General features: G+C 34.4%; 1 protein-coding gene across 1 annotated transcript in view; it reads left to right on the top strand.

Annotated features, from left to right (window-relative positions):
• The window catches only part of CRPPA (CDP-L-ribitol pyrophosphorylase A), a 291364-nt gene that overhangs the window by 152838 nt on the left and 118797 nt on the right, over positions 1–19729 (top strand). Inside the window, exons 7-8 of the mRNA XM_080819133.1 lie at positions 4677–4769; positions 5253–5345. Of these exons, the coding sequence (XP_080675259.1) occupies positions 4677–4769; positions 5253–5345 (186 nt within the window). The remainder of the gene's footprint in view (positions 1–4676; positions 4770–5252; positions 5346–19729) is intronic.

Genomic DNA, 19729 nt, shown 5'->3' with positions numbered 1-19729 from the left:
TGAGATTTGAACAGAGTAAATGTAGATTATGGAGGACTTTAAGAACAATTTTATAATTTGAGATTTAATCTAAACATAGGTATATATGTAATTGTATGTTCTTAAATGTTTTCCATTGAAAAAATGAAATGAAGCTCAGTTTTAGGAGTATCAATCTTAAAATACTCTAGATATTTATTGGACACTTTTTATTTTTATTTTATTTATTTATTTTTTTTAGAATGTGTAAGATGCAAGTGCTATAGACTGAATGTGTTCTCTCCCACAATTTAAATGTTGAAATACTGATCCCGGTGTGGTGGTGTTAGGAGGTGGGGCCTTTGGGAGATGATTATGTCAAGAGGGTGGAGCCTTCACGAAGGCATTAATTCTCTTACAAAAGAGACCCCCAAGAGCTCCCTTGCTTCTACCATCCTGTGATGACACAGCAGGAAAACTGTTGTATTTGAATCACAAAGGTGGTCCCTGAATCTACAGGAACCTAGATCTGGCTCATCTTCTAAACCCCACCCATAGATCTGCAAGACATTGTAATAGGGCAATGATGATTATCCAGACAATTCTTAAGTTATAATTGAAGGAAGAGCAGATTGATGCTGAAATCAAGGCCTGGAAAAAAGTCAGAGAAAATCCTTTAGATCTTTGTGATACAGCAGCAGAGACAGGGAAAATTTTCAGTGCCTACAATGTTTTAACTCTGCAACTTGTGAAAAAAAAATTACAGAACTGCACAGTTTATACTAAAAAAGAATTGCAGCACATGCCAAATTTTTAAAATATGAAGGAAACATCAAGGCTTTCCCTACCCAGAAAATATTCTCATACCTTTAGTTCTGTAGAATTCAGTAAAAATTTGAGTTCAAGAAGGTTAAAAACAAACTTCAAAGATGGTATTGAAAGAGATTAATACAGTTATCAGAGGAAATAAAATTAAGACTAGAGCAACACTATTTTAGAACTATTTAGCAGATGAGAATTAGAATACAACTGATATGAGGTTATTATCGTAGTGGGAAACTTGAGATAATTACAGAGTGCTGTAAGTAGAAATTAAAGAGAATAGATGTGAATGGTGCTAAAGGCATCCAACATATGGATAATGCTTATTTTCTAAACTAGAAGAATATTTCCTTGAAATGACTAGCTGATTCTGTAAGACCAAATGGGCATAGCCTTGGGAAAAATAATAACAACTGCCAAGTAAGCATGTGCTGATTTTGGTTAGGATTTTGAATTTCCTCATAAAGAGTTCTTCAGATAAGGACCTAGGAGCAAAAACGCAAAATCAAAACTTAAAGAAAAACTCTGCCTGACCTCTTGCATCTCCATAATATTCGCTATCCAAATACAGTGAAGCTGTGCCTATGAGCTTTGGAGGGAATGCAGGTGGAATCCAAGAATATGACCATCAGCCAAATTGTTATAAAGATGATGAGAGGAATAATAAAATACAATGTCTACATGTATTATTAGAACTACTGATGTTGATATCTACCAGGTTACATAATGAATGGGGAAAGTGAACGATAAATGGAATATAAGTTTCAGGATAGTACCTAATGCTTGTGGATCGTGGAACAGTGACTACAAATCTGTGAGGGGGAGAGTGAACCAAACTTTTATTCCCAAACAGGCTCTTCTTTGAGTCTAATGGCAAAAACTCAAAGAACATAAAAATGTCAAAGTTTTATAAAAAATAAAACCTACTACACAAACTCCTTGAAGATAAAGTTAATCACATGAAGAAGTGAAATAAAATGAGGAACTTAGAAATGGAGAAATTTTGTATAAAAAGTGTTTTGGAGTATAGATACGTCTACATTGTGGGTATTACAGTTCTAGAATAGAATTTGAATCTAGTAAATCTTGTCAGGGTAAAAACAATATGATTGACCAGAACCAGGCTTGAGGTAGAAGTTAAAATGTGCTATTTGTTTCCCTCTCATAGCAAGAGGTCAACAAATACTGACAAATGAAATGCATTGCTATTCAAAATCCCATGTATTAATCTTCTCCATGTTACCTTTTCTTAACATTTAGAAGCTTAGTTCTCTGGAAGTGAAAAATGATCTGAAGCTTAGCATTGTCTTCGGGTTTACTCTATTCTTTTTTCATTCCTAACTAGTTAAAAAAAAAAAAAAGGCACGAATGTCACCTCATTAGAATGTATTATTGCTTTTGTTTCTGCATCCTTTTGTCCTACTGCATATGTTAATATTGTGGGAATGGTGTTTTTCTAACTTTGAAGTTATTAGGTAGGTAGTGGTATTTTTGGATTTTTAAAAAATCTTTTCCAAGTTGTTGGTTTTAAGAACACAGACTATTTTTCTTGAAATGATTTTTTTCTTTTAAAAAAATTGTCGTAAGTTTAAAATACCTATTAAGTACTTGCTAATGGTAAAAACAGGATGTTTTTGTACTCAAGGATCTCAACTCTGTCCTTAAGAATTTTCTCCATTTCACTACTCACGAAGCTGAATATCTCTCATGTTCTCATCCTAGACCTTATTTCTGTATATGCAAAATAACTTTTTAATTAAGTCATTTTTTAAAATTCAAATTTCACTCATATTTGTTGAAGTTAATATCTGATGATATGATTGTCTTATTTCACATCTGTTAAGTCAAACTTGGCAGGATCTGAGGAATTATATTGTACTTGCATGCACACATTCTTGCTAATACCTTAAGTATTAGGGTAAGACCTTTTCTCTGTGGTCAGAGGAAAGACAATTTGTTACAGCAGTAGCATTAAGAAGCATAATGACAGTGTAGCAGTGAATTTCTGAATTGCACTTTCTACAAGGAAATGCAGTTATGACTAGGTGCAGTCCCAGTGGGGTGCATTAAAGAAGAATCTTGATATTGGGAGCACTTGTATTGAGGGACTGTGAGCAAATCAGCGCATCCTCCTGTTACAAAAGAGACATTGTCTTTATTATTCTGGAATGTCAAGCAGATCTGCCCAGGGAGAGAGATGACTCTACCTCTATTTTCTGGAACATAAGCAAATTTGCTCCAGGAAGAGATGTACCTATCTTTGCAAATCTGCCTGCTATGCAAACATCTTTGAAAAGTCAATCTGGAGTAAATTAGCTATTAATGCCTTTGAAAATGTTTGGGTATATGAGAAACCCCTTGCAAAATTGTCTCCCTGTAATATCTAGAAGATGCAATTCCTTGAACAAACTTAATGTTGCATAATGAAATCCAGTTTCTTCCATATTTTATTATCGATATATGGCTGATGCATATGGAACTATTTTGTTAATTTTTTTAATGTTCTCTCTGAACTTTGTACTCAATAAGAACTTTTTTTTTTTTTTAAGATTTTATTTATTTGAGAGAGAGTGAGAGAGTGCGCCAGAGAGCACTAGTGAGGAGGGGAGGGAAAAACAGTCTCCCCACTGAGCAGGGAACCCCACTTGGGACTTGACTCTGGGACCCTGGGATCATGAACTGAGCCAAACGCAGGTGCTTAATCGATTGAGCCACCCAGGTGCCCCTCAGTAAGAACTTTAAACTGAAAGAAAATTCTTAAAATTCATGAGCCAACTAATTTCTAGCATTGCTAAGACCTCAAAATCTTTACTTCCCCTTCTCTAATACTGTCAAAACTGCATAGAATTAGGATGAATCTTCCTTACTATGTAATGCTCTTAAAAGTACAGGGTTTTATGTTTTACTAAGTGACAAGCTTTGTATTTTAGAATTGTAGATTTGAAAGAGTTGTAAGTGTAATGCCAGTGCTAACCACGGAAATGTGACTTTCTGGGGAATTACAATAGTATAGATAAAAAAATGTCCCTTGTTTAGTAATTAAGTTTTTGTTCATATTGACATAAGAAGAAAAAAATGGAAGTTAATTAGAATATTGAGCTATATGGAATAAAAATGTTAGGAAAATTTTTCTTTTTTAAAAGATCTTATTTGTTTGAGAGAGTGTGTGCAGAGGTGGAAGGAGAGGGAGAGAAGGAGAAAGAATCTGACACAGACTCCTGCTGAGTGAGGAGCTCTTATGAGGACTCTGTCTCACAACTCTGAGATCATCCCTTGAGCTAAAAGCACAAGTTACCCAGGTGCCCCCAATTAGGGAAATTTTTGTAATATATGTGCTATTCTAATTCTAGTCTGGGACCATCTCTAGGAATAATCTCTTCATCTCTTGCTATCATTGTCCTAATTCAAGTCTTATTTCTCTGTCTTACACTATAATAATTTCTTACAGCTTTTCCCGGTTCTAGTCTTTACAGGTTTAGTTACAATCTATGTAACTGTAGAATTTAACATGTTTTCAGAATCATCCAACAACCCCTGTCTAACCAACCTTTTAATAATTATCCACCATGTTCTGCAATACATCCTTTGAATAAGAAAAAACTGTTACTTGGTTGTCCCTGCATATATCCTATACCTTTTTTTATTTAAAACTATTTCCTTTAGCTATATCTGTGTTTACCAAAATAGTAATCATTAGTCATGGACTAGTTCAAATGCCTTTTTCTCGGTAGCTTCATAAACTTTTGCATGAATTATGTTGTTTTTATATATGATTCTTGGCTTTTTGTGTCTCTAGCAGTTTTGTGCTCATTTTTAACAGTCATTTAGGTTCTGGTTTGGTCTTCCTATCTAGTTTATAAACTCCTTTTTCTTCTTTCTTTTTTTTTTCCTCCTAGCATGTAGAAGTCACGTCTGGGGCTTTGTGTCCTGCGGGCAGAGATCTTAAGCAAATCATCTTAGAGCAATGCTATAATTATGTTTGTGTGAATGTAAGTAGTGAATTTAAATGATTGAAAGCACTTGAGCCTCTGTATAAGTGTAATGTGGAAAATAATTTTTTCTTGATTCTTAATCATTTGATTTTAAGTTCTGATAGATGAGTTCTGTTATTCAGTATGTATTTGGAAGTTTTATTTTTTAACTTTAGAAATGGAAAATAATATTTTCTAACAAGCTAGAGAGGAGGGATAAGAGAAGAGGGTGACATTTCTTTAGACACCATTTTCAGTCACCTGGTATGAAGCAGATAAGATGAAACATGTTTGAATTAATGAATAGCTCTAATTTTAATAGATAGGACCTTATGGGTATCCTTTAAAGTTTTTCAAAAAGTGAAAACTAAGCTTGGTAAATGTTTTGGATGTTTATGTAAAAGTTCTCCATTTTTTTCCCCTTTAATTTTTAATTATCCTTGGATTAACTTTTAAATCATTTAAGAACTTCTTTTCACTTTTATTTTTCTGGTCTTTCAGGTTATGTCCTCTGATTTTGAGGAAACCCAGAGGTTACTGAACATGCTTGAAGAGAGTAATCTTTCCATTTTATATCCTGTTGTTGTTATTTCAGTAAGTAAATTAATGCAAATATTAAAAAAAAATTGAAGTTGATATATAGTGTAGTATTAGTTTCAGGAATAGAATTCAGTGATTCATTACTTATATATAATACCAGTGCTCATCCCAACAAGTGCCCTTCTTAATCTCCATCACACATTTAGCCCATCCCCCACCCACCTCCCTCCATGAACCCTCAGTTTGTTCCCTATAGTTGAGTCTTTATGGTTTGCTTCCCTCTCTTTTTTATTATCATATTTTATTTTTCCTTCCCTTCTATTAAGTTATCTGTTTTGTTTCTTAAATTCCACACGTGAATGAAATCATATGCTATTTGTCTTTCTCTGACTGACTTACTTTGCTTAGCATTATGCTTTCTTGATCCATCCACATTGTTGCAAATGGCAAGAGTCTTTTTTTTTTTTTTTTTGGTTGGGGAGAGCAAAGGGAGAGGGAGAATCTTAAACAGACTCCGTACCCAGCGTGGAATCCAATGCAATGCAGGGCTCAGTCTCACAACCCTGAGTTTATGACCTGAGCTAAATCAAATCAGATGCCTAACCACCTGAGCTACCCCTCATTCTTTTTGATGGATAGTAACATTCCATGTATAAACATATCAAATTTTATTACCAATGCAGATTTAACTCTTCATACTTAGGCTTCCTTCCTTGAAATTCAACTTTTATTTTTAACAAAATTTCATCCTTGAGGAAATTTATCCAAGCCTCAAAGAAACTCTTCTTTATGGATTCTTGAGCTTACTTTCTTGCTATGACCTCTATGACTGTGTTCTAGATTTAAAACTGTTCTTCTATTTATCACCTATTGTATCTCAACCTCTGTTCTTTGTATCTTTTCCATAAATATTTGAATTTAATTTTCTGTTTATTCCTTTTGAGTTCTATTTTATGTATCCCGGTAAGTACCAGAATTTTTCTTTTCCTTTTCTGGTGTTCTGTATTAAACTAAGGAAAAAGACAGATAATCCTCTAGTTAAGGAGTAAATGTCTCCTATCCTACTTTGAGGATAGAACTATTATAAGTCTGTATACTATAAACATTGTAAAATATTTACTTAAGATTGGAAAGTTGTTACTACTGCATGAGTAATATTTGTTCACCCGTTCTTTTCTCATTGTATATGGACTCATTTTTGTAGACTCAGTATAGGAATATTAAAGTTATTATTAAACTTCATAGGAAAATGTCATTAGAATACATCTAGAATCTGTATCCTTAGGATGAACTGAAGCATTAAAAAGGTAGAATAAGAAATGCTGCTTTCGGGGCACCTGGGTGGCTCAATGGGTTAAAGCCTCTGCCTTCGGCTCGGGTCATGATCCCGGGGTCCTGGGATCGAGCCCCACATTGGGCTCTCCGCTCAGTCGGGAGCCTGCTTCCTCCTCTCTCTCTGCCTGCCTCTCTGCCTACTTGTGATCTCTATCTGTCAAATAAATAAATAAAATCTTAAAAAAAAATAAAAAAGAAATGCTGCTTTCTTGGATTGACAGGCAAGTAAATATGTCTGGGTTTTTGAATTGTCCTGTAAATGATCATAAAAGGTATCATGCCATTGCTTTCTGATAGTACTTGTCCCCAAATGGCTAAAAGGACATATCAGTGTTCCCAGGGCTTAAAATTGAGCAGAACCAGTCAAATATTCCCCAAAGTAGTAGTTATGTATAAAATATTATTATAATTGCAAAATATGTAAAAGAGTTAAACTTAGATGTAAATATCTGGTGACATAATTTGCACATAATCAAGTGGAAAAAATACATACTTATATACATATAATGTCTGGGGGTGTAAGTGCACACTACATGTGTGTGTAATTAGGAAGATATAGTAGGAAGCTCATAGACTATGGTGTGCCTACTTTGCTTTCATCTGAATTGATTTGCTCGAAGATTAAATCACCCCATGGAAGGTTTTTTTGTTTTAAGTTTTGTTTTTAATAAGGCTTTTGTTAAGCAATTCTAAATTCTGAGAATGGTCAAAGAGTTTATTTGCTTCCCTGAACAGGTAGGTTTTATTTACCAGAAAATCTAAAATGACATCAAGGTCATGGAAAAAATACATTCATTTTTATTTTGGAGTTATGTGATTCAGTAGTTATTGAACGCATGTATTGTAAATGTTTAAAAACCTATTTGTCCCTGCTGAGCTATAGTGCAGTGGTCTTTTTTTCTCTGCGAGGGTTTAACAACTTCCAGTTTCTGTCCATCTGCACAGAGGAAGACTTAGTAGGAATCAGGCAGGTGTGAAGTAAAATTGTGCTTAATTAGGTGTTTGTGAAGGTTTTTTCAACTGAGAGGCTAGTTAAGGTGGTCATTTCCAGTGTGCCCATATTTCACTCTACAAGGACAAATTTTTGGAAGAAATGGGGCTGAAGTTAAGCTGGGGCATTTGTTTGGCAAAAACAAAAACAAAAAACAAACCAAAAAAAAACTTGATTAGGATTTAAGTGCCAAAAATTGGTGGATGTCTGCCATGCTGGTGAAGTCCACATTGTCTCTTATTTTCTCAAGGAGTTACAGAAAAATATTCTGGAATTACCTGTTAATTGTCATTCAGTAGTCATTTAAAAAGTACAGGTAACCTTCAACCTCATCTGGAACATTTATCCCTTGGAGGGAGCAAAACACTTGTTGGTTTTTGGTACACAGTTATTTAGAGTAATTAGGTTTTATTTCAGGGTGTTGATTGTCTAAAGATTAACTTCTCCTTGACTTTTATGAAACTGAAATGTGTTAGGAAGGACTTTAGGAAGTTTCTGTTGTCCCGAGATAAACTGACAGGTAGGATGCTTCTATTTTAAAATCTACTTAAAAGAAAAGTGAAAAGTAGAAAAGTAGAAAAGTAGAAAAAATTTCTACATGAAAAGTAGAAAAAATTAGGACTTTAAAAATAACAGCTATTTATAAAAAAAAATTCATCTTTTTAAAAAAGGAATATCTTTGCTTATGAACATTGTAAGTTGTGACATGCTTCATTTCAAGTGGTCATTTTTACAAAAAATATTTTTGGGCCTAAGTCTTGAAAAATATATTTTTTATATATTTATATATTTTTATTTTATTTATTTATTTTATTTTATTTTTATTTATTTTATTTATATTTTATTATATTTTATATATAATTTTATATATATTTTATATATAATATACATTGTTCAAAATTCTCTTTGGCACTATCTGTTAGGTCATTATTCTTAGTTTTTTTATTTTAAGCAGTCTAACTTGGCCAAGTTGTCATTTGTTGATGGTGTTGAGTAGGATTTAAAGTTTACCAATGTTAATTTGATCAACTTGATAAAATCCAAAGTTTTGGTAGATCTAACTTAATTTTATTGTAACTATATCAAATCATCAGAATTGTTCAAATTTCTGTGATCAGTTAGAGACTGATAATGTTGACTGGGCTAAAATAGATGTCATTCTTAAAGTTGGCAGATACAGTTGGTGGGGTCAATTTATGAGTTTTTATTTCTGACTGAATTTATGTTTTAGGATGACATTTGTTAAACTACGTAGCCTTTTAACTGTGAACATTTGGAAACACCTAATCAGATAACAAGCATGTCCTGTACTAGGAAAATGCTCCTAACTTGAAAGAAAAAAAAAAAAATTGTTTCTTTTTAAAATTAGAGACTGATTGGCATAAAGGAATTTTAAAAATATAGGTTCTTTCCTATGTCTTTTAACAAGAAAAACCTTATAAACATGAAAACCAAAGCTTTCTTTTGTTAAGCTAAATTGTATAGGAGTTACATTTTGAGAGCCCTTTCTAATGTCACTTCTGGTGCTATTTAATCTGTCATTCATTATAAGTTATCAAGGAATTAAGGTTTTATCTTGAGTTGACCAAAGTGTCTGTTGGCCTTCACTTTTTCGCAGTTACCAGTGGGGGGATATACAGTTAGCACCTTCTTCAGATTGCAACTCTGAAGAGGATTTTCTGAAAGCTTTCTTTGGAATCACCTGATATAATAGCTATCAACATGGGGCGTGTTCACTTCTTTATTTTCTAGGTCTGTTTTTTTTTTTTTTAATTTTATTTATTTGACAGAGAGAAATCAGAGCTAGGCAGAGAGGCAGACAGAGAGAGAGGGAAGCAGGCTCCTGCTGAGCAGAGAGCCCGATGCGGGGCTCGATCCCAGGACCCTGAGATCATGACCTGAGCCGAAGGCAGAGGCTTAAACCACTGAGCCACCCAGGCGCCCCTTTATTTTCTACTCCTGTCATGTGTTTTCATTTACTGTTCAAATAATGATGAATATTTAGAAAAACAGAGTAATATATTAAAATAGTAAAAGGTAAATTCATAGTTTCTGATCTAAAAATCACTCCCTCCCACCACCAAAGGGTTGGGGGTGGGGGAGGCTTTTACCTAAACTAAACAAGACTCAAAGGGCTAAGAATCTGAATTATAGGTTGAGTTTTTCGCTTAGTAATTAATGATCAGGGAACTGTTTTCTCCAGCATTGGAGAAGACAATTTCAGGAAGCAAAAGTATAGCTGTTTCCCAGCCAAGATTATGTAAAACCAACTGTAAAACTTACAAAAAATTCCTTTCCAGGTGCAGAAAGTAAAAGATTTTAATTTATTTGGCTCTGGCAAGGTTTGTGCAAAACATCCTTTCCTACTATTATCAGATGAGATAATGGACAGTTTATTCTTATTTAAAGCCTATTTTTTCAGTGAACAAAGCTGTTTCATATAATAGACACCAATGAAATGTTTAATTTTTAAAAGCAGAAAGAAATTGGCAACAAACATAATTAGAAGTTCAAAACTGAGAAATGAAGCAAATTCTTTACTTTTATTTGATAAAATTTTTTTATCACTTCCTCATTACAAAATAATTTCATGGTAATTACCTGGATAATTGCATAAGAGCTCTAGTTTTTTTGACTATGTAGACAAGAATTTTATTGGTGCTTTATGAGAGATAGGAATCTTTTCATGAATTTACTTTAGTAAAAAAACATAAATTACCATATGGAATTTTAATGCTTTGAAAAACATAAATAAACCTTCATAAGTGCCTAATTTAGTTTTAGTTACTGGGAAGTAGTTTATTGACATAACAGATCAGAATATATGATCTTTAAAATACTTCAAAATGTTTAATATTTGAACATGTCAGCAAATAAAAAAATAGAAAACCACCATCCATTGACACTTGATACTTCCACATCTGGGGAAATTGTCAGTGATGTAAATTGTTTCCAGAAGTTTCCACAGCTCACCAATGGCAGAGCCAGGAACAGAATCAATCCAATGTGCAATGTATCCTATATATTGTTACTTTTATGCTTTCGTGAATGTGTTAAATAATATGGAAAAAGGTTAAAAATACACATACAGACATATATGTATTTAATATTCCTTCCTAATAAAAGACAAATGACAGTTGGAAAAACATTGATTCTTTCTTTTAAGTACTAATGGTTTCTTTCTTTGCTTCACAAGGTATTGAGGCTTTACTGAATTTAAGTTATAAAAATCTGTGGTCCTGTTAAATTTTTTACCAGGTCCTAGACATGTACCTTTGTCACCTTTTACTTAACTATTTATTCTGTACAGCTGCTTAACTGTACAGAATAAACCCTATTTATTTTTAACCCTATTACTACTAGACTGAGAAAATTCGTTTTTAGTTCACAAGTTCTTAAAAAACAAAAGAGAGCTGGCTGTTGTAATTCTCCCTGCCATCATACTGGATTTACTTTTTATTATATGTATCTTTCAGGCCCTTAGTTTGTGTTTATTTTTGAATAGATATTTTGTGTGAGTGTTTGTGTGTGTGCATACACACATGTGTGTTTAGTGGCCAAAGAATGACCAATAGAGTTGATCTAAATCCTTCTATTCCAGTCTTAACCATTTTGCTACTGTAGTTTTTACTTTTCCTTCAGAAAATAATTATCTGTTTACTGAATTTTTTGATGTTTTGCTTAAGATACATTAATGTTTTCTCTTTCATGGTGTGGATAGCTTTAGTGGTAGAAATGCAGTCATTTCCATGAATTCTACAAATGTTTCCATTTGTTTTCTGGTAATAAAATCTAAAATATTTCCTGCCTAAAATAATAGCTCAGTCCTGGTTTAAAATACCTTGAGAAGCTTTTTGAAATTTTAGTCATGAAGGAATTCATACTGAACTCTAAAATGCAGGATGATGAAGTTCTTGTACGAGATGATGAATAGAATTGTCTGTTATTACAAGTTTTAGGAGATCTTTGCTTATGGATAAATGGTTACTAGGAAGTTTTTGTTGTAGTATATTAAAATTCCCTGAGATTAGTTGTATTGGGCATACAACTGATGTCAAGATATCATTCTCCTGGGATACACCTTGCAAGTTTTAATTGATTCCTGTAATGAATTACAGTTATTTTCATATAGTGATGTTCTAACAATATCAAAAGGAACAAATTCTGGAGTTCTTTTTCTAGTTTAATGAGTTAATTTTTCTTGATTAAGCACAGGGCTTGAAATTACTATTTATTTTCCCAATTTGGGAAGTCCACTGAATTCAGTCAGATGAACAAAATATTTTATGAATTTTTTTGCTGGTGCTTTCTATCTAAATCAGTTCCTTAAATTTAACATGAAATGCACAGGAACCAAATAATGAAGCTAGCCTTCTTTGTTAGGCAGCTTACATTAACTTTAGGCCTAGAAAAGGAGTTGAGCAATTTTGATCACTTACTTTTTCAAAAAATAAGCCTGGGGGTTTCTCCTACTAGCTTTTTTTTTTTTTTTTTTTTCTCTTTTTTGTATACTGGGTTCTATTTTAAATAAGGGCCTTTAGCTCAATTGTGTTATGCTACTTCTTTACAAAAAGGGAACCAAATATCTTTTCACTATCATTTATTTTACAGTTACTTGTCATACTTTATATGTATTATGTTGACTTCTTATATAGGTTAAAGTCAGGCTTGATATATATTTATATATGTATTAAGATTTTATTTATTTTTTTGAGATAAAGAACATGAGTAGAGGAGAAGGACAGAGGGAAAGGGAGAAGCTGACTCCCCACTGAGCAGGGAGCTGGACACGGGACTCAATCCTAAGACCCTGAGATCATGACCTGAGCTGAAGGCATGTGTTTAACCAACTAAGCCACCCAGGTGCCCTTGGGCTTGGTATATTTTTATTATACTATTTTACAAGATTGTATTTGTTGTAGAAAGTAAATTATATTGTTATAAAGGTGGTATTTAATACAAATAATTGACTGTTGTTTTAAATTTTAGGAGATCTTTAGCATAGTAGGGATGATATGCCTGGAGTGGGGTTCAAGGTACAAGGAGTAGGTCTGCAAATAATAAGCGTCTATTTATCTTCATGTCTCTGAGTTTTAATTCAGAATCTTTATCTGAAAACAGAGTGGGATGCCCTTAAAGCCATTTAAGTGACTTCTCTTTCTAAAAATATTTTCTATATTAGAACATGTTGTCAAGGCCTTTTGCTGTTATATAACCCATTATGCATGTGCCTTATGTACAAGTATAGGGGAGCAATTCTGGTTATAGCTGTCATATTAAATATGAATCAGGTGGTATAGAATTCCTACCTTGAGCCATTTTTGAGAATTTTTTTGAATTTTATTTTATTTTTTTTTTCAGTGTACCAGTATTCATTGTTTATGCACCACACCCAGTGCTCCATGCAATACATGCCCTCCACAATACCCACCACCAGGCTCACCCCACCTCCCACCCTCCCCTTATTTTGAGATTTCTGGCTTACTGATTGATTGCTTGATTCTTCTTCTTGCATCTGTCCCTTTCTTACTTATCTTCTTCTTCTTCTTTTTTTTTTTAAAGATTTTATTTATTTACTTGACAGAGAGATCACAAGTAGGCAGAGAGTCAGGCAGAGAGAGAGGGGGAAGCAGGCTCTCTGTTCAGCAGGGATGCTGAGGCAGATGCGGGGCTCGATCCCAGGACCCTGAGATCATGACGTGAGCCGAAGGCAGCGGCTTAATCCACTGAGCCACCCAGACGCCCCCTATCTTCTTTTTGTAGTCCACTTTTTATTAGGTTATGTCTAAATCTTTCCTTTTTGCATTCATTCTCCCCCGCCTTTTTTTTTTTATCTCTTTAAAAAACACTTGCAAGATTGCAAGATTAGTCTTCCCTTCATTCCAAAGAATCTGTCCATTTATGTCTATCCCAGACCCTGCCTTCTGAAAATGATTCCTTATTTTAGGTGCAACATACTTAATGCTTTAGAGTGAACTATCCTATTCTCTTTATTACCTAAGTGATGACTTAATATAGATAAATATAACATTTGTTGAACATCTGTGTGACAAGCATTTTGATGTACATATATGCTATTTATTACTGTAATTTTTAAAAAACTGCATCTTTAAAAGAGTGTTCCAGGGGCGCCTGGGTGGCTCAGTGGGTTAAAGCCTCTGCCTTCGGCTCAGGTCATGGTCCCGGGGTCCTGGAATCGAGCCCCGCATCGGGCTCTCTGCTCAGCGGGGAGCCTGCTTTCCTTCCTCTCTCTCTCTGCCTGCCTCTCTGTCTACTTGTGATCTCTGTCCAATAAATGAATAAAATCTTAAAAAAAAAATAGTGTTCCAGATTATCTTACTCTATTGGTAAGGAAATACTTTTATTTTCTTTCAAAGATGAAGGGTTTTCAATAACATAAGTTTAATCCAATGGCCAGTGTTAGCTTGGGAAGTGATCCTCAGCCTGGGAGTTGACAGCATATCTTGGTCATTGTTCTTTCTATTCACCACCTCAACGTTGAGAGTTTTAACTACATCTCTTTGAAAAAAGGACAGAAATGGGGCACCTGGGTGGCTCAGTCACTTAAGCATCTGATTCTTGATTTTGTGTCAGGTCATGATCCCAGGTTTGTGAGATGGGCCCCTACCTAAGTTCTTGTGGTTCTCTCTCTCCCTCCTTCCACCCTTCCCCCTCCCTGTCTTAAAAAGAAAATAAAAAGGGGCAGAAAAGCCTATGCTAGGTAATCAGAAGAGATCTTAAGGATATGAGCGGAGTCTGAAATTGGGAAGACTGAGCAGGTCCACATCTTTTAAGAGTAGGGAGAACAGCATTTCTCTATGGCCAGAGTAGCACATGGAATAGTCAGCATTAGAAGGCTGGTGGATATGAAACAGACTGGACCACACACTGGGTAGGAAAATGTGGGCCTTGCAAGTTTGAATTCTAGGAAGCAGCCCTGCTCAGTAGAAAGTGATGTGAGAACATTTGCATTTACATTCTGGATACAGCACAGAGCATAGATGAAAGTGACCAGAGAGTTTCCTTGAAGCATTTGGTTTAGTTAGGAGGCTATCACAGTAGTCCAAGAAGTAATGATGGTATCTGGGACTAGGGTTGTTTTAGAGTGACTGGGCAGAAATTGTTGGAATCGAGATATATTTAAGAAGTAGAAACACAAAGAATTTGTTCTTGATTTAATGAGAGAGAGGAGGTATAATCTCAAATTTTATATCTTGTGAAACTGAGGGAATGACTGTAAGATATGGGACATTAGAGAAGGATCTTTCTGGTTTGTTTCTGAAGGTTGAGTTAGGCGAATGATTATTGCACATTTGTTCACCTGGATAATGAAAAAGATTCCACTCATATTAAAAAGCTTTCTTTTCATCTGTGTGTGTGTGTGTGTGTGTGTGTGTGTGTATACGTATGTACAGAATCTCTTATCATAAAGCTGACTTGGAAAGACAAGCTACGTTCTTCCACAGCTTCCTTAATACTTGAGTTTTAATAGAATTCCAGTTAAAGGCATAATTTTAAAAAACCCTTCATATTACAATGCTTTTGCCAAGTCTTACATAGTATTTGTATAATGGATCATGTTGTTTTATGAAATCTTTCCTGTACCACCATTTCATACTATGCAAAGAAAAACACAATTGAGAGAGCCGAATCCTAACCACTAGACCACCAGGGAGCATCGAAAAACACAACTGAAAACAAGAACAAAAATCAAGACCTTGTTCATGGATTGAAACATTAGTAGGCAGGAAGATGGTAAGAATATTATCAGGCCTAAACGCTGTTCCTTTAGGATAAAAATTTATAGCCACCTAAAAATAGATTACTTAAGCACTTTCCTGGAAAGGCTGGATTGTTCTTTTATACAGCATAGAAAGGTGTTGGAATCAGTGCAAAAAGCTTTTTCATCCAAACATGCTTTGGCTTGAACCCTGTTTGCAGTTAAGTTTGTATGTGATACTTTTGAAAAGTATAGTATGATTAAATTTTCAGGCAGCAGAGGTTTTATTGTATGGGATTTTGAAGCTTATACTTTACTTAAATGCTGGGATACTTGATTCACTAGTGCCTGCTAAGGTGGAATGCAGCTAGTATTGCCAAGATAATCCTTGTGCTGTCAGTGGAAGACTCTTACTTGGAAATGACTGGACTGCTTAGTCACCTGCATGTTTCTTTTAAGTACTTCAAGGATCGTACCATTCTTAGATTTTTTAAGAGAGAATTACAGATTTCAATTTTTTAATTTACTCTTTTTATGGTAATGACTGAGTTCTGGTTTTTTGCCCAACCAGTGAGAACTGTGATCTTGTGTGTTTTGCTCTTCCCATTTCTAAGAAATGGAACTCCCACTACATTTATAATCCTCAGACCCTCTTCTGCCCCTGAAAATGTGGCCTGCTAATTCTTATTATTAGTATAATTATGTTAATGTTGGTAATAATAGACACTTAACTGACTGCTTGAAATAATGAATCACGATTCTTTCCTTTTAATGTAAATGATCCCATTTAATCCTTACAGCAATCCTGAGAGTTGAGTATCATACATGCCATTATCCCTGTGCTTATTTTACTTTACCAAATGATGTCTTGTTTTTAGGGATGTCAATACTCGCCCCCCTTGAGTAATAGAGACCTAAGTTATTGAAGAAGAAAAGGATCTGAAAAACCACTCAGTAGGATGCTCTTACTTTATAAGAGATAATTGATGTCATTTTCTGTGCCTGCATTGAGATAATTTTTTGTATTAGGGGTTGGCAAAGTTCTCTTATACAAAGCCAGATACTAAAAGTGGTAGGCTTTTTGGGCCAATATGGTCTTTGTTACAACTACTGGACTCTGCTGTTCTAGTGCAAAAGTAGTCACAGATGAGATGGAAAGGATAGAGTGTGTTTGTGTTCCAGGAAAAGTTGGTTTACAAAAAAAGGTGGGAGGCTGGGTTGGACCCATGGGCTGTAGTTTCCTAGACTTTGGTTGAGCTTCTCAATTCTAAATGACCTATTTGCCACTGTTAATTAGTATCTTTACCTAAAATATATGTTAGGTGTTTCTTTACTAGGCATATACTCTCGGGGTCATCGAGTCTCCTGCTTTAAAGTATCACTCATGTGCCAATTCATATGTTTTTATCTCCAGTCTTCATCATTCTTCTCAGTTTTGAGAGGAAGTGTTCAAGTGCATGATGTTAAAAAAAAAAAAAAATTGGAATGTATCGCCCTCCCTCCAAGAGCTGGGTCCCTCCCAGCAGTCTCTTTTTTGTTTCAGTCTGACCTCATCATTGCTACTATGACAGATTTTGCTAATTGCTAATGAAGAGGTACTCTGTCTATCAAAACCTTCTGGAGGCTTCTCATCACCTTACTAGACAAAGCTCAGTAAGAGCATAAAGACTTGGTCTGGACCGGTTCTTCTTGCTTTTATCACCCTGCTTCTCATTGCCTCACCACACAGTTGGCCCTCTGCTGAAGAACTTTTGTATCCTGTGTGCTATATTGTTTGACAGACATATGTTGATTGTGGTGAGTTTTTTGACCCGAGACACCATTTTTCTAGTGTTTCTCCTGCCTTAGAATTTTAGTGATCATATTTCTTCTTGGAATCCTTCCTTAATACTCCTGTGCTCAGAGTCTTTTCCCTTTTTCCAACGAGCATGCTAGACATTCAGAAATGTTTATTGATTTGAACTTGCCTTGGCATTTCTAGTCATGATGTCTCCTATTCCATCCTGTTGAAGTGTTGCCTACCATGAATAGATGCTTTGTGGTGACTTGCAGGAATGAGGGTGGCTAGGTGTGCATCTCAGGGAATAGCTGTGTTCTCTTAAGGAGAAAAATACTACATCTATCTGAGTTTTTAGGGCATTACTTACCATGTGTAAATTTAAACTATGAGTTTTATGATCTTGATTTATGTCATCCTTCGTTTTAGTGTAGTTCAGTTTTTTTTATGTTATCTTTTTAGAAAAATTGTGTTTCCATTCAGCAAGTATAATTGTTTAATTTACATACATGTTTTTAGATTTTGTGAATCATATCTTTATTCTTCATGTTTGGAAGCACATCTTATTGTGTCTATGAAATCTGATTATGTCTTAAGTTATTTTCTAGATTTATGCTAGAAAGTGCGTTAACATTTGAAGTGTTGCTCATTCCTAAGAGGAAATCTATTTTTTCTCTTAAAAATTGAATTTGGGGAGTAATTCTCCAACATTTTTGGAGGAGACTTACCTTTTATATTTATTTAATTTTAAGTGGCTTACTAATATATTAATCAAATTTTAAAATACATGTTTATGATCATTAATTTTATCTTTTGGTTCATAGGGATAGCATTTCCCTATAAGTTTAAAAAGAAATACTAAGTTATTTGATGAAGACAAAAGTTTGAAAGCAAAGATTGTGGATTATAGTTGGCAATTTCTTTTCCTAGTCTATTTCTGCATTTTATTTGGATTGTGTAATACACTGATTGACCTCCTAGATAACTATAATATTAACAGTTGAACTAGGGTTTTTTCTTAGGATCCATCTTCTTCAGTTAAATGAATCCAGAAGCCTTTTAAATAAGAAGTTTGTGCACTTGTCATAAATATAAAATTGAAGAAAAAATTACCTTCAAGCCTGTAATAAATGTTAAGATTGCAATATATCAACAGAATGCAGTATTTCACTCATTCTTCGGTGTTTCTCAGTTTATTCTTATTCCATGTTGAAAGCATGTGCCAAGCAGATGTTTCTAGCTCCCCCTGGCCATTTAGTTGAGCCCAGCATACATATACGCTGTGAGGGTGTACCTCCTTGTACCATTCTGTGTTTACAGACTTGCACAAGCCTAAATTTTGAAAAAATACACCGTGTCTTTCATCTTAGGCATTATATTTTTCATTTCTAGAAGTTTGTGTCCTTTTTACCCTTTATATTTTCTATTTCCCTAGTTAACTTTGGAATAAATGATAAACAGTTATGGTACCCATTTTAATATCCTTGTCTGCTAATTGGCACATTGATACCAGTTCTGAGTCAATTTCAAGTGATGTATTTATCTCCTTTTTATGGGTACTTTCCTGGTGCTTTAATGCCTGAAAGTGTGTGTGTGTGTGTGTGTGTGTGTGTGTGTGTGTGTGTGTGTGTGTGTTTAAAGTGTGCTGTGTGGATTTTTAATTTTCATCTAACTTGGAAAACTTTCCAGCTATATTGTTTTTTGTTCTTTGCATTTAACTGGGACCTCCAATTATCTGTATGGTAGATTGTTTGAAGTTGATTCATATCTCACTAATGTTCTGTTTTTCTTTTTTTTTTTCTGTTTCATTTTAAATAGTTGCTATCATTATACTTTTAAATTCACTGATCTTCAACAATGTCTAATCTGCTGTTAAGCCCCCCCAGTGTATTTTTTTTTAAATATCAGATGATGATATTTTCATCTTTATAAGTTAGGTGTAGGATTCTTTTACATCTTCTTTTTTCCTACTTAACACATATATTTTTTCCTGGAGCTTTGTGAACAATGGAACATAGTTGTAAAATTGTTTTAATGTCCTTTTTCATTCTAATAAATGTGTCATTCCTGAGTTGGTTTTGATAGGTTTTTCTCCCTATGGGTCATATTTTTCTGCCTTTTTGGACATTTTATATATTTTGATTAGCTGTTAGAATTTGTGAACTTTACCTTATTGGGTATTGGTTATTTTTTTTATTACTGTGAATATCTTTGAGCTTTTTTCCTGGGACATAGTTAGTTGGAAAGTGTTTGATCCTTTTAGGCATTGTTTCTGAGATTTTTAGATCAGACTAATTAGTGTATTTACCTAGGTCTTACATTCTTCACAACTGAAGCAAAACACTTCTTAGTATTTTACCTAATGCCCTGTAAATTATGAAACCTTCTATCCTGGCTCATGGCTCCCACCATTATTCCTGACCTGGGGTGTGCATCAGGCACTGTTCTATCTAGTCTCCTCCATTGAATTTTTCCCCTGCCTCAGCTTGTTTTTATTCTCAAATGCATGCACTGATCAGTACTCTGCTGAATATGGGAGAGAGTTAGCCTGATAATCACCAGCCTTCTCACTCTTCATACCTCTTTCCTCTCTGGAATTTTGCCTTGTGAACCCT

Source organism: Martes martes (assembly GCF_963455335.1).
Source record: "Martes martes genome assembly, chromosome: 11".
NCBI lineage: Eukaryota > Metazoa > Chordata > Mammalia > Carnivora > Mustelidae > Martes > Martes martes.
Note: the sequence above shows the minus strand (reverse complement) of the source record. Positions and strands in the feature narration are given on the sequence as shown.